Source organism: Pempheris klunzingeri, chromosome 20, assembly GCF_042242105.1.
Source record: "Pempheris klunzingeri isolate RE-2024b chromosome 20, fPemKlu1.hap1, whole genome shotgun sequence".
In the NCBI taxonomy this organism is placed as follows: domain Eukaryota; kingdom Metazoa; phylum Chordata; class Actinopteri; order Acropomatiformes; family Pempheridae; genus Pempheris; species Pempheris klunzingeri.
In genome coordinates this window covers 3,175,343-3,195,524 of record NC_092031.1, presented here as the reverse complement: position 1 = coordinate 3,195,524, position 20,182 = coordinate 3,175,343, and the positions used below count along the sequence as shown (strand labels likewise).

Sequence of the window (20,182 nt, the reverse complement as noted above, 5' to 3'; positions counted from 1 at the left end):
CCCTGTAAGTGTGAACTTTGGTTTTATTTTTTATTTATTTTGTCATTGTCAAAAAACTACAAACCACCTCCTTAGTTAGTATCACCAAAGTGAAGCCCACCAGGTCAGCAGCTAAATCATGAGCGAGGTTTCCAGCAGGCAAATCAGACAGGATTGACGGTTGTTAGAGACAAAGTGCACGCAGGCTGAAAGGTCATCAGCTTTGTTCTGCATCCATATTACCAAGCATGATGGATGGAAGCAGGAAGAATATTCTTATTATAATCAGTGTTGATCAAACTGCTGAAAATAGAAGATATTGTTGAAAAAGACACTTTAATTCTGCAAAGAGAGAGAAAAACAAACACGCGCTGCATATTTACATTTTACTGAGACTTGTTTAAAGACTCCACGATGATTTCTTATTCCACCCCCACTCACCCAGTCGCTGAAGAGGAGCCGATGACCTTGAAGCCAAAAGAAGATGTGAGGATAAGTGTGTGATTATGTGTGTGTGTGAATGCAACAGAGAGGCGAAGATACAGATCTCATCTCAGATGCTTCTGCTGTTGTGACAAATGAAAGCTCGGCCACCGGCGGCGCTCCTCGGGCTCCTGTTTCGACGAGCGACTCCACTTTACTCCTGCGCTCCATTCATCTTCACACGTCTTCTACCCTTCGACGTTTGATCCATCCATCCTCTCCATCTTTGCTGCACCTGCTGCCATAGCAACCCCAACCCCCCACCCCCACCACACACACACACACACACACACAGTTAGCGGTGGAGAGGAGCATGCTGGGTAATCTGACTTCACCTGGAACATATATCCTGGGGGGATTTTTCTGTCCTTGAACCATTTTTTTTTTCTCATCACATTCTGATTTCCCGACTTAAGACGGACTGAATTAAATATTCAGCGTATCAGACCTCCTCAAATCTAAGCCTACATATTGCATAATGCAGTCAAAGTGCATTTTATTACAAGGCATCTCTTTTCTTCGCCTGCTGCTGCTGCTGCTCCTCCACACAGCCTGAGTTAAATCACCAGTCTGCAGACATATAGCAAATACATTAGAGCGGACAAAAAGGATGTCTTTCTCAGGTCTGTCATCTCCTGCTGCTTGTCCAGACGCAGCCGAACACACATCAGCTGCTGCTGCTGTATTGATTGGAGCTCGTGGCAGACAGGTGGGCAGAGAAAACCGCTCAGAATTGCTTTGGTAGAATTGGAAAGTTTGTGTAGCAGCTGTCAGGTGTCGGAGGATTTCTCAAATTGAATCCTAAACGCAATAACAAATGTACGTTGTTATACCCAAACTGTAGTTATAGTAGTAAAACAAACTCTGCGTTCTGAAAGCACCGTTTAAACGTGCCAAACGTTGACATTGAAATTCATAATCTTGCTTGTGTATTTGTCAATCAAATAACCTGATTTAAGTAGGAAACATTACAGCCTTTGGCTCTACTTTAAGAAAATGTCCTGTACAGCTGCTTGTGCTTAGACAACAGTTAGCATTCAGGAACTTTGGCTCCTTTTGGTAAATGGAAAAACAACTGATCGCTCAGTAAGGTGACTTTTAGAGGTATAATTAAGGTACGTATTGTTGCTAACGTGGGCTAATATACCTGTAGGTTATCACACAGTGTTCACTAGAGTTACTACTGATCCTCTGAGGTCTTGATGTTCCTCAGAAAACATTTGTAAAGCAGAGGGAAATGAACCCAGGGACCTGCTCTTCAACACATCGCTCCATTGCGTCATTACCACCTTTTTAAAGTTGATACGACATGTGTGTTAGCAAACAGTTGCCTATTTACACATACAGTAGTTACGGAGCAACAGTATCATTCATTTGGAGTCGTCTTTAAATCCACGTGGTGTTTTTTTGCTTTCTACCGACTCCTGAGAGAAATAACTGTCTGTTCAGCTGCTGAATGCTCCACTATGTTCACCAGCTAGTCTCTAAATGTGTCAGTACAGAAGGTTTTTACATCTTTTTAGAGCAGAAAGACCAAAACAGTAAAGTTCTGTGCTGTAAAACAAAAACAATGAGCCGAAAGATGCTGCAATGCTCCACAGAGCTGAGAGAGACTGAGATTCTCTGTATATTTACTTTAGTGCTGAATTTAAATCAAACTTTGAGTAGTTTTCCGTTGTTGTGCTGCTACTTTATATCTCTACTCATTTCACACATGATGTGATGCTTCTGTATAAATCAAACCACCTAGTAGAGTATTAATTTGTAAGAATGACTCCACCTTGGCCAGCTGCAGCATTAATCTGCTGCTTCCACATGAATGCTTCAACAAAAAGGATCCAACATAATGTAACATGTACGGTATAATATCCAAACGATGGTGTGAGACAGAGGAGGAAGTGAACATCTCTCTGGTGACGTCCATCTGTCACCACTGAGGTTGTTCTTTCTATTAAAACAGATTCATTTCATTCAGCAGAGAAAATACATGAAGTGTTAATCTGCTTAAGAGCGACGGGAGAGATGCACATCGTTGCTGCTGCTGCAGCGATTTGAATGAGAGGAGCCATAAAAAAACTGTTATGGAAATCTTGTTAGGGTGCGTGTGCTGTGATGCTATTTTCATCGCTCTGAATAGCTCTGCCAGATTGTATTTAGCCGTTTATTTAAGCAGCTACATTATCATTTACCATCCATCTACCTTTGTTCTTCATGGTCTCCACCTGCAGGACACTGGTTTTAATGTGATGTAGGGCGAATGGTTTTAATTAAAGCTGCAAAATGGAACAATAAAGTGAAAACAACAATGTTCCATCACAATAAAAATGCTTTTACAACCACAGCAGCTCCATAGAGGGCTGTTTTTGACCTCTGACCCCTCAGGGGTCACTGGCATCCATGTTATATACATGTGAACCCGTTCACACCCTGTAGGTGAATTTAATAACTCTAATTCATTTGATGACTTTGACGTCTGACCTTCTTATAGTTCCCTCTGTTCATACCAGAGCTTCATACTCATTTGTTTGATCAATAATGGAGGGCACGCATGATTTACGAGTGTCTTCAATCATGTAAGTGAAGGTTTAATATTAATGAATGACCTCAGTGATATTTGTAAAGTGGAATTATAACCCTTTTGGAGCGTGTCAAGATCTATAAACGTTGTAAAAGTAGATTTCCAGGCAGAGCTGTTGTATTGGATTGCATTAGATTGCACAGATTAACCTAATATAGTGGCCAGTGAGTGTGTTTGTTCGTTAATCCAGTGCACACCTGCTCATTTCCTTGCAAAAACCAAAATAAAATTCAACAAATATAACTCTCTATAGTCCTCAGGGATCTCTCTCTCCCAGTCTGGCAGTCTTGGTGCATCAGCTTCTGAAAAGAGGAAGTCGCCTTTGAACCTTTTTTTTTTTTTTTTTTTTTGCATTTTTAAGCCTTAGACGGTGAAAATTCGAAGGTGTCTGGTCTTTTGCCACAAGTTCTGCACCCGGAAAAGAGGAAAAGAGAGCTGAGTCATTGTAGGAGAGAACAATCTGTATTCTCGCCCTCCGTCGCTCCAGTTCCTTCTCTAAATGTCTCAAAAGATTTATCACTTTAAAACTCCTTTCGCACATCTATTATCTATAGCGCTTTCTGTCGTCTTCTCTCCTACCGCGTCCATGTATTTCATCACGGCACCCCCCCTCGCCTCCTCCTCCTCCTCCTCTTTTCTCGGTGCCAGTGGGAATCCCGGGTGTGACGACAGAAGCTGATGCTGCAGTAAAGTACTGAGTGTGCTGCTGAGGCTTTGATTCAGGATGCTGTAACGCCCTTGATGTGTCAAACAATTAACCAAAAGCTACAGAGAGAGAGGAGTAAAGCAGGCCGGAGTGACGAGAACGATGGAGGATCTTCAGATAATATTCTGGATAAACGAGACTTGCTCCTTTTAGTCGTTATTTCATCCAGACCGTGGGGAGTTTCTTACGAGCGTCTGTTTTTGTCCTCTTTGATTGTGATCTCTTTTCCCAAATTCGAACCATGTGTTTTTCAGCCTCTCCCTTCCTCAGCTGTGACCCCCGTCACGCTGCGTTACGGGGACCAAATCCCCCGAGTGGAAACGTCAGCACAACATTAACAGCTGACCTTCCTCTCTCCTAACACGTGCAGATACACGGAGAGTCAGCCGAACACGAGGAAGTGATAGCAGCAAACACGTCTTCGCAAAAAAACTGACCCTTTTCAGACACCGAGCACGGAGGAATCATACATTTAAAATCTTTAATTGGGGATATTTTTGGTTTAAAATGCATACTGCACCCATCAGACCTGTTTTCTTATTCAAAATGTGTATTTTTACATAATGTATGTTATCTATTTGGCCATTTTCTCGTCTTTATCCTCCATTTTCCCCTCTGCACTATCTAACCAACAACATCTGCAGAGAATCTACCAGATATGAGTGTGCTGTATCGCTCTCTACCTCTGACAGGCACAGAAAACATGCAGCGCCCTGTAAAAAGCTGCTTTTACAGAGAGCTGCCGTGACATTTATGCATCCAGCAGCCCTGCATGTGCGTTATGCTGCAGCTATAGCTTCAATATAGAGTTAATATTACATTCATTTCCCTCGGGGAGACGTGTGTCAAAGTATTATCGAATCTTGCCTCCTGCTGGTAATTGAGGACATGACAGTTCAAACTGGAGACATTTGAATAATCTGCTCCCTATGTAGATGCTATTTTACTCTATTATGCAGGTACATTTGCAAATATAATGCATACAAGACTACGAGGTCAAGAAAAAGGCAGTGAATTTTCATCGCCTGGTTGGGAAGAAACCCACTTTAGCAGCTGACAGCAGTTTGTTTTGCTTGTGTTAAAGCCTTGTTTTTATCATACCATGCCTGACAAGAAATGAAGTGTGTGTGTGTGTGTGTGTGTGTGTGTGTATACCTGTATGCAATCTAAACAACTGTCACGGAGGAGTGAAAAATGGGAAATAGTTCCTTGCATTGTGAGCGTGTTTGGATTACTTGTGCAGCTCATCCAGGAGTGGTGACTAATTACTAACCTGCTCATTAGTGTGTGTGTGTGTGTGTGTGTGTGTGTGTGTGTGTGTGTGTGTGTGTGTGTGTGTGTGTGTGTGTGTGTGTGTGTGTTAGCATGAGGATCATTACTCTCTCGCTAAATTCACTGAGCTATTAAATCTTGCTTACATTTCCTTGTTGTCAGCGATGAAATGAATCCAGAGAGGGGGGGACTGTCAGTGATTTACTCCGCTTTAAAACCTCAGGATCCTGGATTCATACACAGTGTGTCAGAAATAAATTAGGTTAAGTCAATACACAGAAACAGAACTGTGTTTGCAGAAAGATACACACACACACACACACTCACAAAACCACACAGTGCATGCAGTCACATACAGATACACACAATTAAATCCCCCTCTATCTTATCAGTGCGCTCATACTAATGCAGGAGGCTCTGAGAAGTTTGTTTTCCAGTGCAGCAAAAAAGAAAAAAACTGAAACATGCCATCATCTTTTTTGTGCAGAGATTCATGGTCCCCAGAGGATGAATCCTACTGACTTTGGGGATCCTCTTGAGTGAAATATCTTTATTGTAAAATGTGCCACAAATACTGAAAATCCCTGGAAGGTAAATGCTAATAATTGTAGTGATCCTCTTAGTAATCATCAGGTCAAAACTTGAACGTGTCCATACTAAAGATTTTCCCAGCAGCCACTGCTGTACTTTTTATTTAGTGCTAATTAGCGAATATCAGCATGCTAACACGCTGAATTAAGATTATGATTAGCTGGAAGCGCAGACAGACACTGGTTTATCTGGCTTCTCTGCAAATCCACCGTGGAAACTAAACACACAGTACTGACACAGGATGGATGGTGTTAGCTTAGCATAAAACCAGCATGCATAGTGTGTGGGGAACTATTTCATGACCGTAAAATACAGAGAAAGGTCGTCGTGTTTCCCGTGTCCAGCCACATTAAACCAAAGTCTGTCATTTTTTAAAAACATTTTCTTATGCTTTATATGCAAAACTCTTAATTAGTAAAGTAAGCTATCAGATAAATGTTGTGGAATAGAAGAAAAAAGAGGCCCAAAAAGAATATAATCAAGTAAAGTAGAGCTGCTGGAGAACAGTCGACCACTGTGTGCAGCCACAAACACAAACAGACACTGTTGACAGGTGAAAATACATCAGAGAAAAGAGGTCGGTGATGAGAGAGAGAGAGTGAGAGGACCAGATCATCAGGTCTCATTCTTCAGGCTGCCCTCCCCCCTCCTTCCTTCCCTCCCTCCCTCCACTGTCACTCCACTTTCCCCCCTTATTGTCACTCGGCTGCTGCCTGAAAACAGGCAGCTGTCCTCCTCGTCAGCGGGGAGGATGTGGAGGAGAAAGCTGCGGATCAGCAGGAGAGGAGCCTCACGCAGGAACAGCACGGCTCTGTAAGCACGGGTGTCTTTATTTCCACTAACAAGTAAAGCAAAGCCTGTTTGTGTTTGTGTTTGTGTCAGGAGTCAGTCAGAGGAGATGTGCAGTCTGTGCTGATGAGGAAGTGAGGTGAGGCAGACCTCATTGGTTTGGTGGTAGTTGGCTGCTGATCCGTGTCTCGTCTCATTGCACCTGAACTTTAGAGCATGTGAGCAGTTTTGATTAGTTTTTTTTATTCTAATTTAGTTTAATGTTTGGAACCACTCCCTAATTAGGCAGCCTTAATAAAGGGTTGTAGCTAATGGCTACTTCTTAATGGCTAATAATGAATTTACTAATGCTTTATAGATCAGCTATAAGCTATTTATGGATACTTTTAATGCGTCGCTTTACGTTACATCTTTGTCATTTTAAAAAATACACCTCGTAGGAAAGAATCACTTTACTTTCCTGCTATTTAGCATTGATAAGCAGCATTGATGAGCGGTTTACAACACACTGTGATGCTTCTGCAGAGATGTGATAAGTGTTTCTGGACACATCTGTCTCCTCGCTGCTGTGTGAACAAATGATGAATGATAATGTAAAATATGTCTTGGTGGGAGAGGTGATGAATACTTTACATTAATGAACACTTGTGTTGAAATCTGCTTCCATTAGACACATTTAACATTTTTATGCAGCTGAAACAATTAGTCGGTGAATCAATTAGCTGATCGAGAGGAAAATAATCATGTCATCAGTGATTAGAAGGATCTTCCTAATGAACAAAGGTTATAGGTTTACAACTGACCTGTAAAGTATCAGTAAGCTAGTTTTACTGCGTGCAGTCAACAGTTCACTGTTCACACCCATGTGACCTATTTTACTATTTAACTTCTACCTTTAACAAGACGTTTGCACCTGCAGGGCTGAAAAAATTCACCTCACGCTTACCTGTTTATCAGCTCCAGTGTTTTTAAAGCTGTTGGCGGGAGAGAGGATCGCCATGGCTGATTTAAAAAAATAGATAAATAAAAGAAATGAAGCTGTAGGGCTGGATGAAGTGAGCGACAGTGTCCCTGTGGTCAGAGCATGAGAGGATGACTTCCAAACATGTTCTGCCTGTTATCGTCAGCTGTCGCAGGGTGTGAACAGGACTGGTTATAAATCACTGTGCTGGTTCATCATGCTGGGGGTTTATCTCTTGACTAGAAGGTTTCATGCACACCTTCAGCTTCTCGTGGAAAATATCCTCTTTCTATGCATTTTCTATGATATTTCTTTCTATTTCCTGTTTTGACTTTATTATTTTTGTATGAGGTTATCTATCATTTAATATTAATAATCTAATATTATATATATATATATAATATTATATGACCTGTTGCACTTGTGGTCCACTGTCATGGGAGGTGTGTCCTGTACTCATGGTGGGAGGTTGCCTGTGTCACAGCCCATTGTCCCTGACTGGACTCACCTGAGCAGGTGTTGGCTGCATCTGCCTGGTTTGCTTTGTTGCTCTGTTTTACCTTGTGAAGCTGAAACGTACCGAAAGGTTTTAGGAAGTAAGAGGGAAGCGTGTGGGAGCTTTCTCTACTCTTGCCTCTGCTGTAGCGTCGTGTTTCTGGTCTTATTGTCGTTGGTTCTCAGCGTTAAAGATCCAACGCTGAAAGTTAATAGTTTAACCTTCAGCAAAAAGTTTGTTTTGAGCTTCTTAAATGTGAGGATTTGATGCCTTACACTGTCACATGTGAGCATAACTGACAATCTTTTAGATTTTGTTGGCAAAACATTTAATCACTTCAACACTCATCAGATTAATCGATAGTGATGGTTGTTAATCGCATCCCTGATAAGGATTAAGAAAGAATAAAAGCATGAAAATCTAACTTATTACACTTCATACATAATATATATAATTGTATTTTACCTATTTATTACTCACATTCTATTTCTCCATGATTAAATTATACTACTTCTACCTCAGTTTACTCTGTTTACTGTGTACGATGTGTTTGATATCAGTCCTGGAGGAGGAATCCATCCTTTGTTTGATCTCTTTTTTTATTTTTTGCCCTGTTTTCCATCTTTAAATCAAGTTTCTCTGATGATAGAGGATGTTGTATGTTGTACAGCCACATAAAAAGCATAAACGTTGATGTAGAAATCTGTGCACAGATTCAACTCATGTTCTACTGGGACTGATGAGAGGCCTTGTTCCCACTTGATGTTTGATTAGCAAGGTGAGCTGAGGGAATCTGGCTTCAACAAAATAATACAAGAGAAAACACTTCAGTGGCTCCTGTAATGTGTTGGACATCAGTGTGCTGATGGATAACAGTCTGAAGAGCTTCTGAAGGTCAGTTTTGGCTTCCTGGATAGCCTGAGAGGTGACAGGTTCATGAGTTAAAAACCAAGATTGACGCTTGAGAAATGAGAAACACAGAGTTTATTCTGCTTAGCAAAACAGCAGAGCGAAAACAGAAATATATTATATAGAAATAAAGTGTATATATAAACAATCTCCTCAGTAATGCTGAGATTGTTGATCTTTCCAATCAGTTCAACCTTCTGTAGCTCACATTTATTTCATTTTATGTTATTCAAAAGAAGGTTTATCAGTCGCTCTCAACCTTTTGGCCTCCCGAAGTGATACACATCAGGCTGTGGACCTTTATTTGACACATCTGATAAGATTTAGTTATTCCATAACTGTCTGTAGGGTACTAAGGGCCCTAAATGACCTCCTGGATCAAATACAAGTGTCTCAAACCCACGTCGAGAACACGTTGGAAGGTCGTTGTGAGACCAGAGGAGGTTTTACCAGCTTCAAATTAACAAAAAAGTTCAGAAAAATATCTATTTATGACGTAAGAAAAACTCAGACACACTCAGGTGGCTCCTTCTCAATGTAAGACGCCAATTTCACTGCTATTATTTTATCTTTAAATGCAATAACTTTAATTATCCTTATTGTCTAAAACTATTTGTTGTTCCTTGTATGTCAAATTATTCCCAGTGACGCTCTGACTAGATCCTCGTTAGATACAAAGGAGACCTGAAGGAATAAGTTTGGAATAAAGTACCTGTAAATATTCTTTTTCTTTTCTATTTCAAAAACTTAAATTAGTTTGTTGTCTATTTGTTTTCTTATCGTTGCAGCACATATTATTGTGTCCTGTAGTCTTAGTGATAGTAGTAGTAGTAGAATACACTTCTGACAATTACTCCAAATCCATGTCGGTCGATTTTTGGCTTTATCCATCGAAATCTGGCTCTTTGCAAAAACTTTTGGCCTCCACTACTTTGCAGGCTGGGCGTCTTATTGCGGTGAAATGGAAGAATACCTCGCCCTCTAAATTTGGAGATCATGGATGCACTGAGCTGCAGCAAGCTGAGGAAAATGAGACGCTCCACTAAAGGCTCCTTAAAACCTTTTCATATAATCTAGAAGCTTTTTCTGGGTCACATCAAATGTCTGCCTGATGCTTAGCAGGGCTGATATAAGCTGCTTTTTAATTAACTGATTTTTCTGTTTGTTCTCTTTTTTTTCTGCCTAGTTGCTCTTGTTGGAGTCCCGTATGTTAAAAATGATCAAATTACAAAAAAAGAAAGAAATAGAAAAAGATATTTCTGTGGCGGCCGAGCAGAAGTCGAGTTGTGTCCTTTAATGTTCTCTAAAGGCCACGACACTCACACGTCTTATACCTTAATATTAACCTGTAGCCTCACATGTTCTAATATCCACATTGATTTTGGGTCTAGCTGTCGATCTCGAGCGTTGCCGGAGGCAGTGATGGAGTCGATCACCGTTGTTGTAACACCTCACGCTCTCGCCTTAAGGTCCGAACATGACTCACAGTCGATATCTAGACATGTTGTGACTTTTCAAAAAATGGCCTAAAGGAACTGATAATCTAATAAATCAAAAATGCATATATTATGTATATGTTATATGTTTAGTATTGTCAATAAATCAAATAATAAGACCAGAATTAGCGTTGAATGGATTGACGTAGTATTGTTTGTGTATCAGAGCTTGATTTATATTCCTCCTCGGTGCCATAGAGCTTCATTAACGTCCAAAAACCATTAAAAACACATCAATAAGCCTCACTGGTGCACTGGGTGACACATTACTGCATTACTATGAACACACACTCTAGTTTATTGTGACTCAGTCTCACACACACACACCGTCCTGCTGCCACAAACACTCACCGGAGTGCCAGATGTGTATTAATCCACCGCTGAAAATAGTCCCCAACAAATGCACCGCTACCGCTGGTTTGAGTAACATTTACTGACCAGCTGTTTTAGTGCTTCTTAAGTATTAGTTAATAATTAGCTGTTAGCATGCTAAGATGCTAAATTAAGATGATGAACATGGTAAACATTGCTAAATATTAGCATGTTAGCATTTGGCTCAAAGCACAACAAGCTGTTAGCAGACTGTTAGTCATGTTGCATCATGTCAGGAAAAACAAGCTTTTCTCTGTTTTTTAATCCAGTTTAGAGTGAGTTTTATTCATTTTAAACATGTAATTATGTGGAAGTTTAGCTTAGCAGTCGATGCAACTTCATGTGCATTGTTGTGTGAAGTGAGATTATCTGTCATGTGGTGGATTATATGTAATTCTGGGCCTGTGGAAACTGTAACGCTTGTGTTTCCACACTGTTGCTGTACAAATCAAGTCAAGTAGACAAACAAATGGCTTCATAAACTGGAAACAGGAAAAGAAAAAGCACCACAAGTAAAAAAAGTGATATTCCCAACATACAGTTATACTTTATGAGCTTGAGTCGCTTCAAACTGCTGATAAATAAACATTCCTGTTAAATGATTCGCTCCAGGCTGCAACTGTAATATGATTTATCGTATGATGTAATTACACTGATTGAGCAGTGTGAGTGTACTTTTGTTTGCCAAGTTCCCACAAGTTTTGTCATTTAGCATTCCCCTAACATCCTCCCATTCTCTCTTCTCTTCCAGGGCTGAAAAAACAGAAGTATTAAGTGAAGACCTGCTACAGGTATGAATGACTCGTGTGTGTTTGTGTGTGTGTGTAATATAGGAAAAAAGAAAATCACTAATGGTGGGAAGTATTCATTGTGCATAAAATGACTTTATCAAATGTCTTCAGGCAACATTAATGAGCGCTGAAATTGAAGCTCTTCGGTGATACAAAAGGCTGAACCGATTGGCTCGGGGCGCAGCTCTGTAATTGATCTGAATAATGCTGCCCTCAGTGGCAGCGACATCAGTTCCACGGTGTTGGTTTAATGATGAAATGAGAGGCGTTAAAATAAGACAGGTAAACAGCAGCCGTGGTGGCAGAGGAGAAGCTCGATTTGATGCCAGTGTTTTTAGAGACAAACAGGCGGCTGCACAGCCTGGGCGTCTTTAATCAGACTCTATTCTAGCTCGAGGCTCTGAGTGCCTGCGTGTGCATGCCTCTACCTGCCGATGGACTGATAGTATTTAAGCGTGAGACACAGGTGGAGTAAGCAGTTGCATGTGTGCACCTGTTACCCACTCTTCACTAAGTCCTGTGTCTTCTTTTTTTTTTTTTATCTGACAGGTGGAGAAACGTCTGGAGCTGGTCAAGCAGGTTTCCCACAGCACACACAAGAAGCTGACTGCCTGTCTGCAGGGCCAGCAGGGCGTGGACGTGGACAAGAAGTCTGTCAGATCACCCTCGGTGAGAGGAAGCCCAGACTCTGGGGGAGGAATCAACCCCAAAAACACTTAGATAGTAGCATTGCTGAAGTGTTTGGAGCCGATAAGGCTGGCTGAGGAGGAGTGAGAGGCAAATGTTTTGATTAATTACATAAAATGTGATAATAAAACAGTTGGTTTGTTACAAAATATCTCCTAGATCACAATTAACAGTAAATAAATGGATGATTTCTAACAGTCTGAGAGGATGAATTCTTCCTCCAGGTCTTTGTGTGTGTGTGCATGTCTGTGTGTGTGTGTGTGTGTGTGTGTGTGTGTGTGTGTGTGTGTGTGTGTGTGTTGTAACGTGCTTGTGTTACAGATTGTGTGTGATTAATTTCATTTGTTAATTACAGATTTTTGTTTTCAGTGTGGAGCACGACACGTTCAGCAGAGTGTGACGGCTGATTCATCCTTTGTTTGTGTGTGTGTGTGTGTGTGTGTGTGTGTGTGTGTGTGTGTGTGCGTGTGTGTGTGTGTATGTGTGTGTTTGTTTGTTTTTGTGCAGAAGAAGCTTCCTCTCACAACTTTAGCACAATGTATGGTGGAGGGGGCGGCTGTGCTCGGGGACGAGTCTCTACTAGGGTGAGTACACACACACACACACACACACACACACACACACACACACACACACAGAGTAATTTACATGATCTTTGATTGCCTGTCCCCGACATGGACAAGAATTTTTATCACCCAGTGACCCAGAACTGATTTTCCATTCAGGTCCAGAAATGCAGTCAGATGAGGACCAAACTTATCCTCCACTGTAAATGTGAACTATTCCTAAATCCCCAGTTTCGCCTCCATTTAACCAGGAAAGACTTATTATCTAGTAGCTCTGAGAGTTCAACGCAGTAAATGCAAGCTAATGAAGAAATCAATCTTCAGGAGTTTGAAGTCACATTCACCACATTTAGAAAATAATCTCCACAAACATACAGAAACACTGAAGGTCACACGGAGCACAATGGAAAAGAGTTCATTTTACCGAAATACTAATATGTTTTTTTTTAGTTTTCAGGAAAAGGTTCACACAAGGATACCAGTTAAACAACTGCAACAATAATCTAATCTAAAATATCATTTTTCTCACTTTGCAGCCTTCGTGTGTTGTCAGATTTAAGAAGCTGTTTTCTTACCTTTCAGATTTTAATTGTTATTCGCTTGTGTTTTTGTCTGTTTGTGTCTAAAGTTGCTGTGCGTTGAGCCCCAGGCCAACACATCAATAAGATTAAAATAATTAATTCTAACAGCGCTCACAGACAGAAAGTCAAACATGTAAAAGAGTTATCGTATTATCGAGGAGCGCTGTGGCAGCGACACCCTCAGAGAGCCACGTTTCAGTGTTTGATCGTCATGTTTACTGATGTTTCGTGGGCCCGTCGTCTGCTGCAGGAAGATGCTGAAGCTCTGCGGCGAGACGCAGGACAAACTCGCTCAGGAGCTCATCTTCTTCGAGCTCACCATCGAGAGAGACGTCATCGAGCCCCTGTACGACCTCGCAGAGGTACAGAAACGACACCGTGGTATTAATTGATTAATTAGAAAAAGGCAGAAAACCATATGAAGTCTCTGTGATCTGATGTATTAGTATTTTAGAAACTTTTTCAATAGATAAAACAACATGATGCAACCCAAGACAACATATTACAGTAATTCAATGACGAGTAGGTAACAAAACCAAAGAAAAGTAGCTAATATAGGTAAAATAAGCTGTGAAGAGGGGAAAACTGTAAATAAAATACCATATATTAAGAAATATTTACTTCCCGTAAAAGTACCAGCGTCATTTTTAGACTTCCAGCAGCTTTTATCATCCATGAGTCCCATTTTGAAGTCTAACTGGTTTACTATGATAATCAATATATGTACATAACATATGTGTATAATTCTGAACTGTGTTTGGCATAATTTTATATAATTCAATATGATCCTCAGACTTTTTATACAGCTCCTTATTTGTTGATAACACATCTGACTTAATTAGGGATGTAGCTTGTGTTTTTCACTTAATAAATAAACTCATGCTGCAAAATGTTTCAACCAGACTGATCAAATTATCGGAGGAAAATGTTTAATTTGTGCCCTTTAATTAAGAGTTTAGAGTCCCTGAACTTGAAACCTGCACTTTCTATGCAGAAAAGCACCCACATGTGTCTTAATACTGAATGTGCTGTGCAGTAGACGCTGATTTCTCTGTAAATTAGCCAGTAAACTAATCTTCATGAGACCGAGAAACAGCGCCGCAGGGCTGGTTTTTGCAGGTGCAAAGCCTCCGACAATACTGAGTGTGTTTCTCGTGCTCTTTCACACCAACAAACAACAGACTGAAGTAAAAACCTCTCTGTCCTCTCAGGTGGAAATCCCAAATATCCAGAAACAAAGGAAACATTTAGCGAAACTGGTCCTGGACATGGACTCTGCGCGCACACGGTGAGTCTGTTACTATGTGGGACTTCTGACTTGTGTGTGAGAAAGAGTCTTGGCTGTGATCTGAGAAACTCCATCCCCTGTGAAAAGTCTGGTCCTGAGGCTTCCCACTGAATGTCACCGGGATTTGATTGCAGGCAGTGAAGCTGTGACCACGTCCGTGTGGATCAGCCGACACGTTTCACACCGCAGTCTGCCGTCAGAGTGTGAAAACCTTAGATAATGGCACTTTTGGTGAATTTAATCCTTTCTGCTTAAAGGATAAGCCTGGTGATGTTATTTATTTGTGTTATTGTCAACAGATCGCATGAAAACACCCAAACAGAGGAATAAGAGATGCACACAATACATGTTAGTCCGATCAAGTCATTGTGGGTTTTGCTCTTTAAAACTTTCTGCACCATTTAAAGAATTCTTTAAATTCAATTAAATTCCTTCTCTAAATCTTTAAATTCATGCATCATGCACACCTCTGTGCTCCCTGTTATTCATCAGCCTGTAAAGCCTAAAGAATTATTTAGAAATCTAGTAGTAAGGGCAAAAAGAACAGGTATTTTCTTTATTATTTATTCTTTATTTAGTTGGATTCACATTAGCTATGCTGCTAGCATGGCTAACTTCTCACCAAATGTTTATTTATATGTATATATATTTTTTATGCCTCTGTGCTGGTGGCATTATGTTTTCTACTCTGTCAAATTCTCATGAATTTCTTCAAATCTGGAACAAACATCCACTCGAATTCAAAGATGAACTGATTAGATTTTGGTGCTCGAACGTCACATAAAACCCATTTTTGGCCACAACTCAAGAATTCATTGGCTAATTATGACATCATTTCACATGAATGGGATGAAGTAATGGAGATTCTCTTCACCGTGGCATCGTAATGTTCTTGAAAAAGACTTTTCTGGCCATCATCCAAAGCCATAACTCAGGAACAGAAGGAGAGATTGGGACCATTTTTCACATTTGACTGGTTGGTGGAGGCAAACAACCTTGAGGCAGTAATTCAAGTTTAAGGGATGTCCTCTTCATGACTAGTTTACTCTAATGATCCCCATCACGGTCGTTGTTTTTAAGGTGAATCTGGTCGTCCATGTAATGATTTTTTGACCTCTAGTACGACATCGTTTTGTTTAACCAGTTTACAGTGAAGAAGAAGAGAAACGTGGACGCTGAGGTTTCAAAATACTTATTTATGATGAGGGGAAAAGCATTTTTTGTCACAGCTCAAGGATACATTGTGTTTTAAGTAACTCCTTTAAGTAAAGAGTCTAATTATACTGTAGATAAAAGAATATGTTGAGGCTTTGTGTTTTCGTCACTTGTCCATCCTCCAGAGTCCAACAGGTCGTTATTGTGGATACTTTGACTTCAGGAGATTTGCTGTAATCGTCATGTCGGTGTAGATTTCTCTCTCTCCTGTTCAAACACAAACTGTTTTCTGATCGCAGAAACTCAGAACCACCACACTTTCTTTCTTCTGATTCTCTGTCATTTCCATGCCACTGTGAGAAATGTGATTCTCCTCTCTTCTGCAGTCCAGTCAGTCAGACTTTTTTTTTTTTTTTTTTTAAGTGACCCAAATCGGAGACAATTTTTCCCATCATGCCGCTGTGTGCTGAGCTCCTCTGGCAGCGCGACATATTATCTCCACCCAGAGAGACACAGCTCAGACAGAAAGCCTCAGAGAGGGGAAGGGAGAAAAACAGCTTAAGTTGAATGAATTGAGGGTATATATAGACAGTCAAGTGTTTGCATTTTGTCAGCCGAAGACTTAAGTAATCCACTGGCTTTTCAAAAAAAAAAAAAAAAAAAAAAGTTTCACTTGTTTGCAGTGACTCATTTTGTGAGAGAAGCTGTCAGATGCTGTTGTTGTTGATTATCTCTCTCAGGAGCAAATGCCTTAAGCTGCTGAAGGCAAATGAAAACTGTCTTTGTTTAGTTTAACATGCCGAGTTCATCAGTGTCTGTTTATTCTAACGCAATTCTCAAATCCATAGTAATGCTGACAGAAAGCATGTTGTTATTATCAGGTATTATCAGTCCACCAAGTCCTCAGGACTGTCCAGCAACCTGCAGCCAACAGGAGCCAAGGCCGACCACCTCAGGGAAGAGATGGAGGAGGCAGCCAACCGCATGGAGATCTGTCGAGTCAGTGCTCACCTTCACTCACGATTTATTTCCATAATGATATAAGTTAATTGTCTTAGAATTAGAGTTAAAGCTGCACTAATCAATATTTCTATATTAAAGGAAAACTTTGCTACGTTTTATGCTGATTTCCAACCAGTGTTGATGGTAAAAGTAGCCAAAAACTAGCAGTAAATCCCTCGGTGCGTGTTATATTGACCGAGAAAGCTGAGTTATCCTGCTCACAGAGCCATGCCAGCAGTGCCTACATTCACCATGATGCATTTTATGAGAATTTCTCACTTCCAACCCCAAAATCCTCCCTGCTCGACTCTCCTCGGGTCCGCATCGGCCACAGACGGCCCTAAAGACTCAACCAAAACGAGTCTGTAGTTCTTCCTGGTCACCAGTGACTCTGATGACGCCGCTGGAGACCAGGAAGTACAACAGATTTTGCCACAGAGATCAATAAAGCACAAACTGAGGTATTCAGTTCTTCAAGTGACTACATTTACCAACAAACACTGATTCACTGATTGGACATCCAGATTAACAATGCTTCATATGCCTCTGTGTAATGTGAAAGGAGTTGCTTACAGTGACAAACTGTAGCTGTAACTTCAAATCTTTGGACAGTTAATCCTTGCACAAAGATTTAATGTAGATGTCCTGCAAAAAAAAGGATTAATTTAGTGTTTTCACATCAAAATGCAGATTAGATATATCGCTGCCTGATTTCTAGTTCTATAATTTCTCAATAGACAGGATAAATATAAGTTTCATAGATTTTACTGTGTATTCACATGTTTTGACCTTTTAAACAACAAAAAAACATACAGTGTAAATAACTAATAACATGAATACAGACTCAGCTACATTAAGTGTCCCAGTTAGCCAGCGTACACAATCCACAGCCATCATTAGTGTAGTTAATTAAGTCAAAATGCTGTTAGACATGTTTTATGTTTGTCTGAGTCTCCTGCCTCCTCGTTGCTCATGTATAAGTATGTTTGTCTCTCACCAGGATCAGTTATCAGCAGACATGTACAGTTTTGTGGCCAAAGAAATTGACTATGCAAGCTACTTCCAGACGGTAAGCACACCGTCTCTCCAGACTCTCCAGGCATTTGTGAAGAGATGGAAATATTCTGCTTGTCCATCACAGACTCTCTGGTCTCTCTCTGTCTCTCTGCCCAGCTGATAGAGGTCCAGGCAGAGTACCACAGGAAGTCATTAGAGCTGCTGCAGAGTGTTTTGCCCCAGATCAAAGCCCATCAGGGTGAGTTTGAGACCAACACACTCATGTTTCAGTCTGTTTTGTCACTCGTCCTCCTCTCAGCCAGTGCTTAGGCCTGCATGTGTTTATGATCAGTTCAGCGTCCCGCTGTTTGAGTTTAGCTGTTTTAATTACAGCTTCAACACTGTGGACACTAAAATCATCTGGTACATACTGAGCCTTTAAGTCCTCAGCATCAGTGGGAACACAGGTGAAAAGTGCACCTCTTGAACTGAGAAATTACATACATCATCTCAGCAACTATCCTGCTCAGCCAGTATGCTTTTCTGCAGGGTAAAGCACCTGAAAACATAGATTAAAGTCTAAGGTTTTCATCCATGATGTCACATATCTGTGAGCAAATGAGCAGCAGTCAAAGTTAAGCCGCCACTCTCATAAAAATGCACAGATCTTTACCAATGTGGACTAAACTGACAAATCATATCACGTGAACTAATACGAACTAGTCTGACTACCTGGTTAGGGTGAGTTTTTATGATATTAGTTAGTTAAACTTTGCTTTTTTCTTATCTGTCCCTCCCTTCTTTCATTCATTCACTATTCTGTTGTTTTCTTTTCTGTCTATTCTGTTTAAGAGCTGTCATGTTATGCAGATGATACAACCCTATATTTACCAGCAGTATAAATAGGGGAATGGGGTAATGGCCATATCTTAGCCATGGTGAGTGGTAACTGCACTTGTATAGTGCTTTAAGTGCTTTTAGAAGTTGGAGGAGGAGTAATAAGTAAGACTTCTCCAAATAGGACATGTTCTGCCAATATGATCGTTAATGAGGAGCTTTTTGGGCCATTTTTATTTCATTTTATGTTCTCAGTCACTTTACACACTGTTTTTAGTGGTACTACTAACATTTCTGAGCTGTATCTAATGTTTTACTGACAGTTTAATACGTCATGAAGGCTTAAAAAGTCAAGTTTGGTTGAAACTGTTTTTAGAGTGGTGTTGATCCAACTGTTTGGTCACTTTGTGGAGGCTGTAGTTTGCAGTACTGTTGAACTGTATCCCATTACAGTGAGTGATATATTAGACACACTAGCAAAAACAGAAAACTGTAAACTTGATGAAGGCAGGTTTTATATTCATTAGTTTATAAGACTGCATTAGTTTTATCTGATACCTGATGAAATAGCAGCTCAGTGCAAATTTCCTCTTTGGTTTGGTGACTTTCTGCAGCCGTAGAGAAAAAGCATTTGTATTCAAGTGTAACAACATCCTGAAACTGTGTGTGTGTGTGTGTTTGTGTGTGTTTGACAGAGACCTGGGTGGAGAAACCGTGCTATGGGAAACCATTAGAGGAACACTTAGCGCTCAGCGGGAGAGATATTGCCTTTCCCATCGAGGCCTGTGTCACCATGCTGCTGGAGTGCGGCATGCAGGAGGAGGTCAGACTGCACGACAAACACGCTGCATCTGTTTTGCACAACACACACACACACACACACACACACACACACACACACACACACACAGGAAACAAATTTACTGGTGAGAAACGTTGCAGATGTCGCCGCCGAAATGAATCCACGGAGGGGAAAGGTGTCTAACGAGTCCTACAGAGGCAGCTGTTTGGTTTCCTCAAAGCAATTTGCCTAAAGCCTGAAATAAATAGCCCTTTGCTGTTTTAATTAATGTGTGATGGTAAGAAATGCTCTAATTTCATCATGTCGTCAGGCCAGCGTGCAGCTTTAATCGCTCAGCATGTAACGATTGTTTAATGGAGGCATGTTGAGGTTACAGTAAACAACTCTTTATGAGATTTAAAGAAAAATGCATCATTATGTATAAGTTCATTTCCATTCTGCAGTAATTGGACTGTAATTTGACGTTTGTTGTTCATTATGGATAATGTTTTATGCTGCAGAGAAGGATTTGTTCAGTTTAATCTAAAGCTGATTATCAGATGAGTTGTTGGTGCTGAACTCAGAGGTTGCAGTTTGTGTGGCAGTGGAAAGTAAATGATTCCTGCGTGGCGGGACACCACAGGCAGCGCCATGGTTTGGTCATGCACTGGTCAATTTTGAGATTTTGGCCAATTTTACATTCATGACACATCTTCTTTCAGTCTAGTGGAACAAAAACGTTGAAAACACACATTTAGGTGTTTGTTTCACTTCATTTTGTCTCTTTTTGTCTGCAGATTTCTCCTAACTGAACACCTTTTAAAGGCTGTTGTCTCAAAATAAGACTCTGAGCCACAAATCTCCAC

At 40.6% G+C, this 20,182-nt stretch overlaps 1 protein-coding gene across 1 annotated transcript in view; it reads left to right on the top strand.

Moving 5' to 3' along the window:
• The first annotated feature begins 6,360 nt into the window (after positions 1–6,360).
• Positions 6,361–20,182, top strand: part of LOC139219918 (rho GTPase-activating protein 44-like) — a 33,300-nt gene continuing 19,478 nt past the window's right edge. Inside the window, exons 1-10 of the mRNA XM_070851926.1 lie at positions 6,361–6,422; positions 11,384–11,423; positions 11,973–12,092; positions 12,618–12,694; positions 13,508–13,619; positions 14,469–14,545; positions 16,582–16,699; positions 17,703–17,771; positions 17,876–17,957; positions 19,231–19,358. Of these exons, the coding sequence (XP_070708027.1) occupies positions 6,361–6,422; positions 11,384–11,423; positions 11,973–12,092; positions 12,618–12,694; positions 13,508–13,619; positions 14,469–14,545; positions 16,582–16,699; positions 17,703–17,771; positions 17,876–17,957; positions 19,231–19,358 (885 nt within the window). The remainder of the gene's footprint in view (positions 6,423–11,383; positions 11,424–11,972; positions 12,093–12,617; positions 12,695–13,507; positions 13,620–14,468; positions 14,546–16,581; positions 16,700–17,702; positions 17,772–17,875; positions 17,958–19,230; positions 19,359–20,182) is intronic.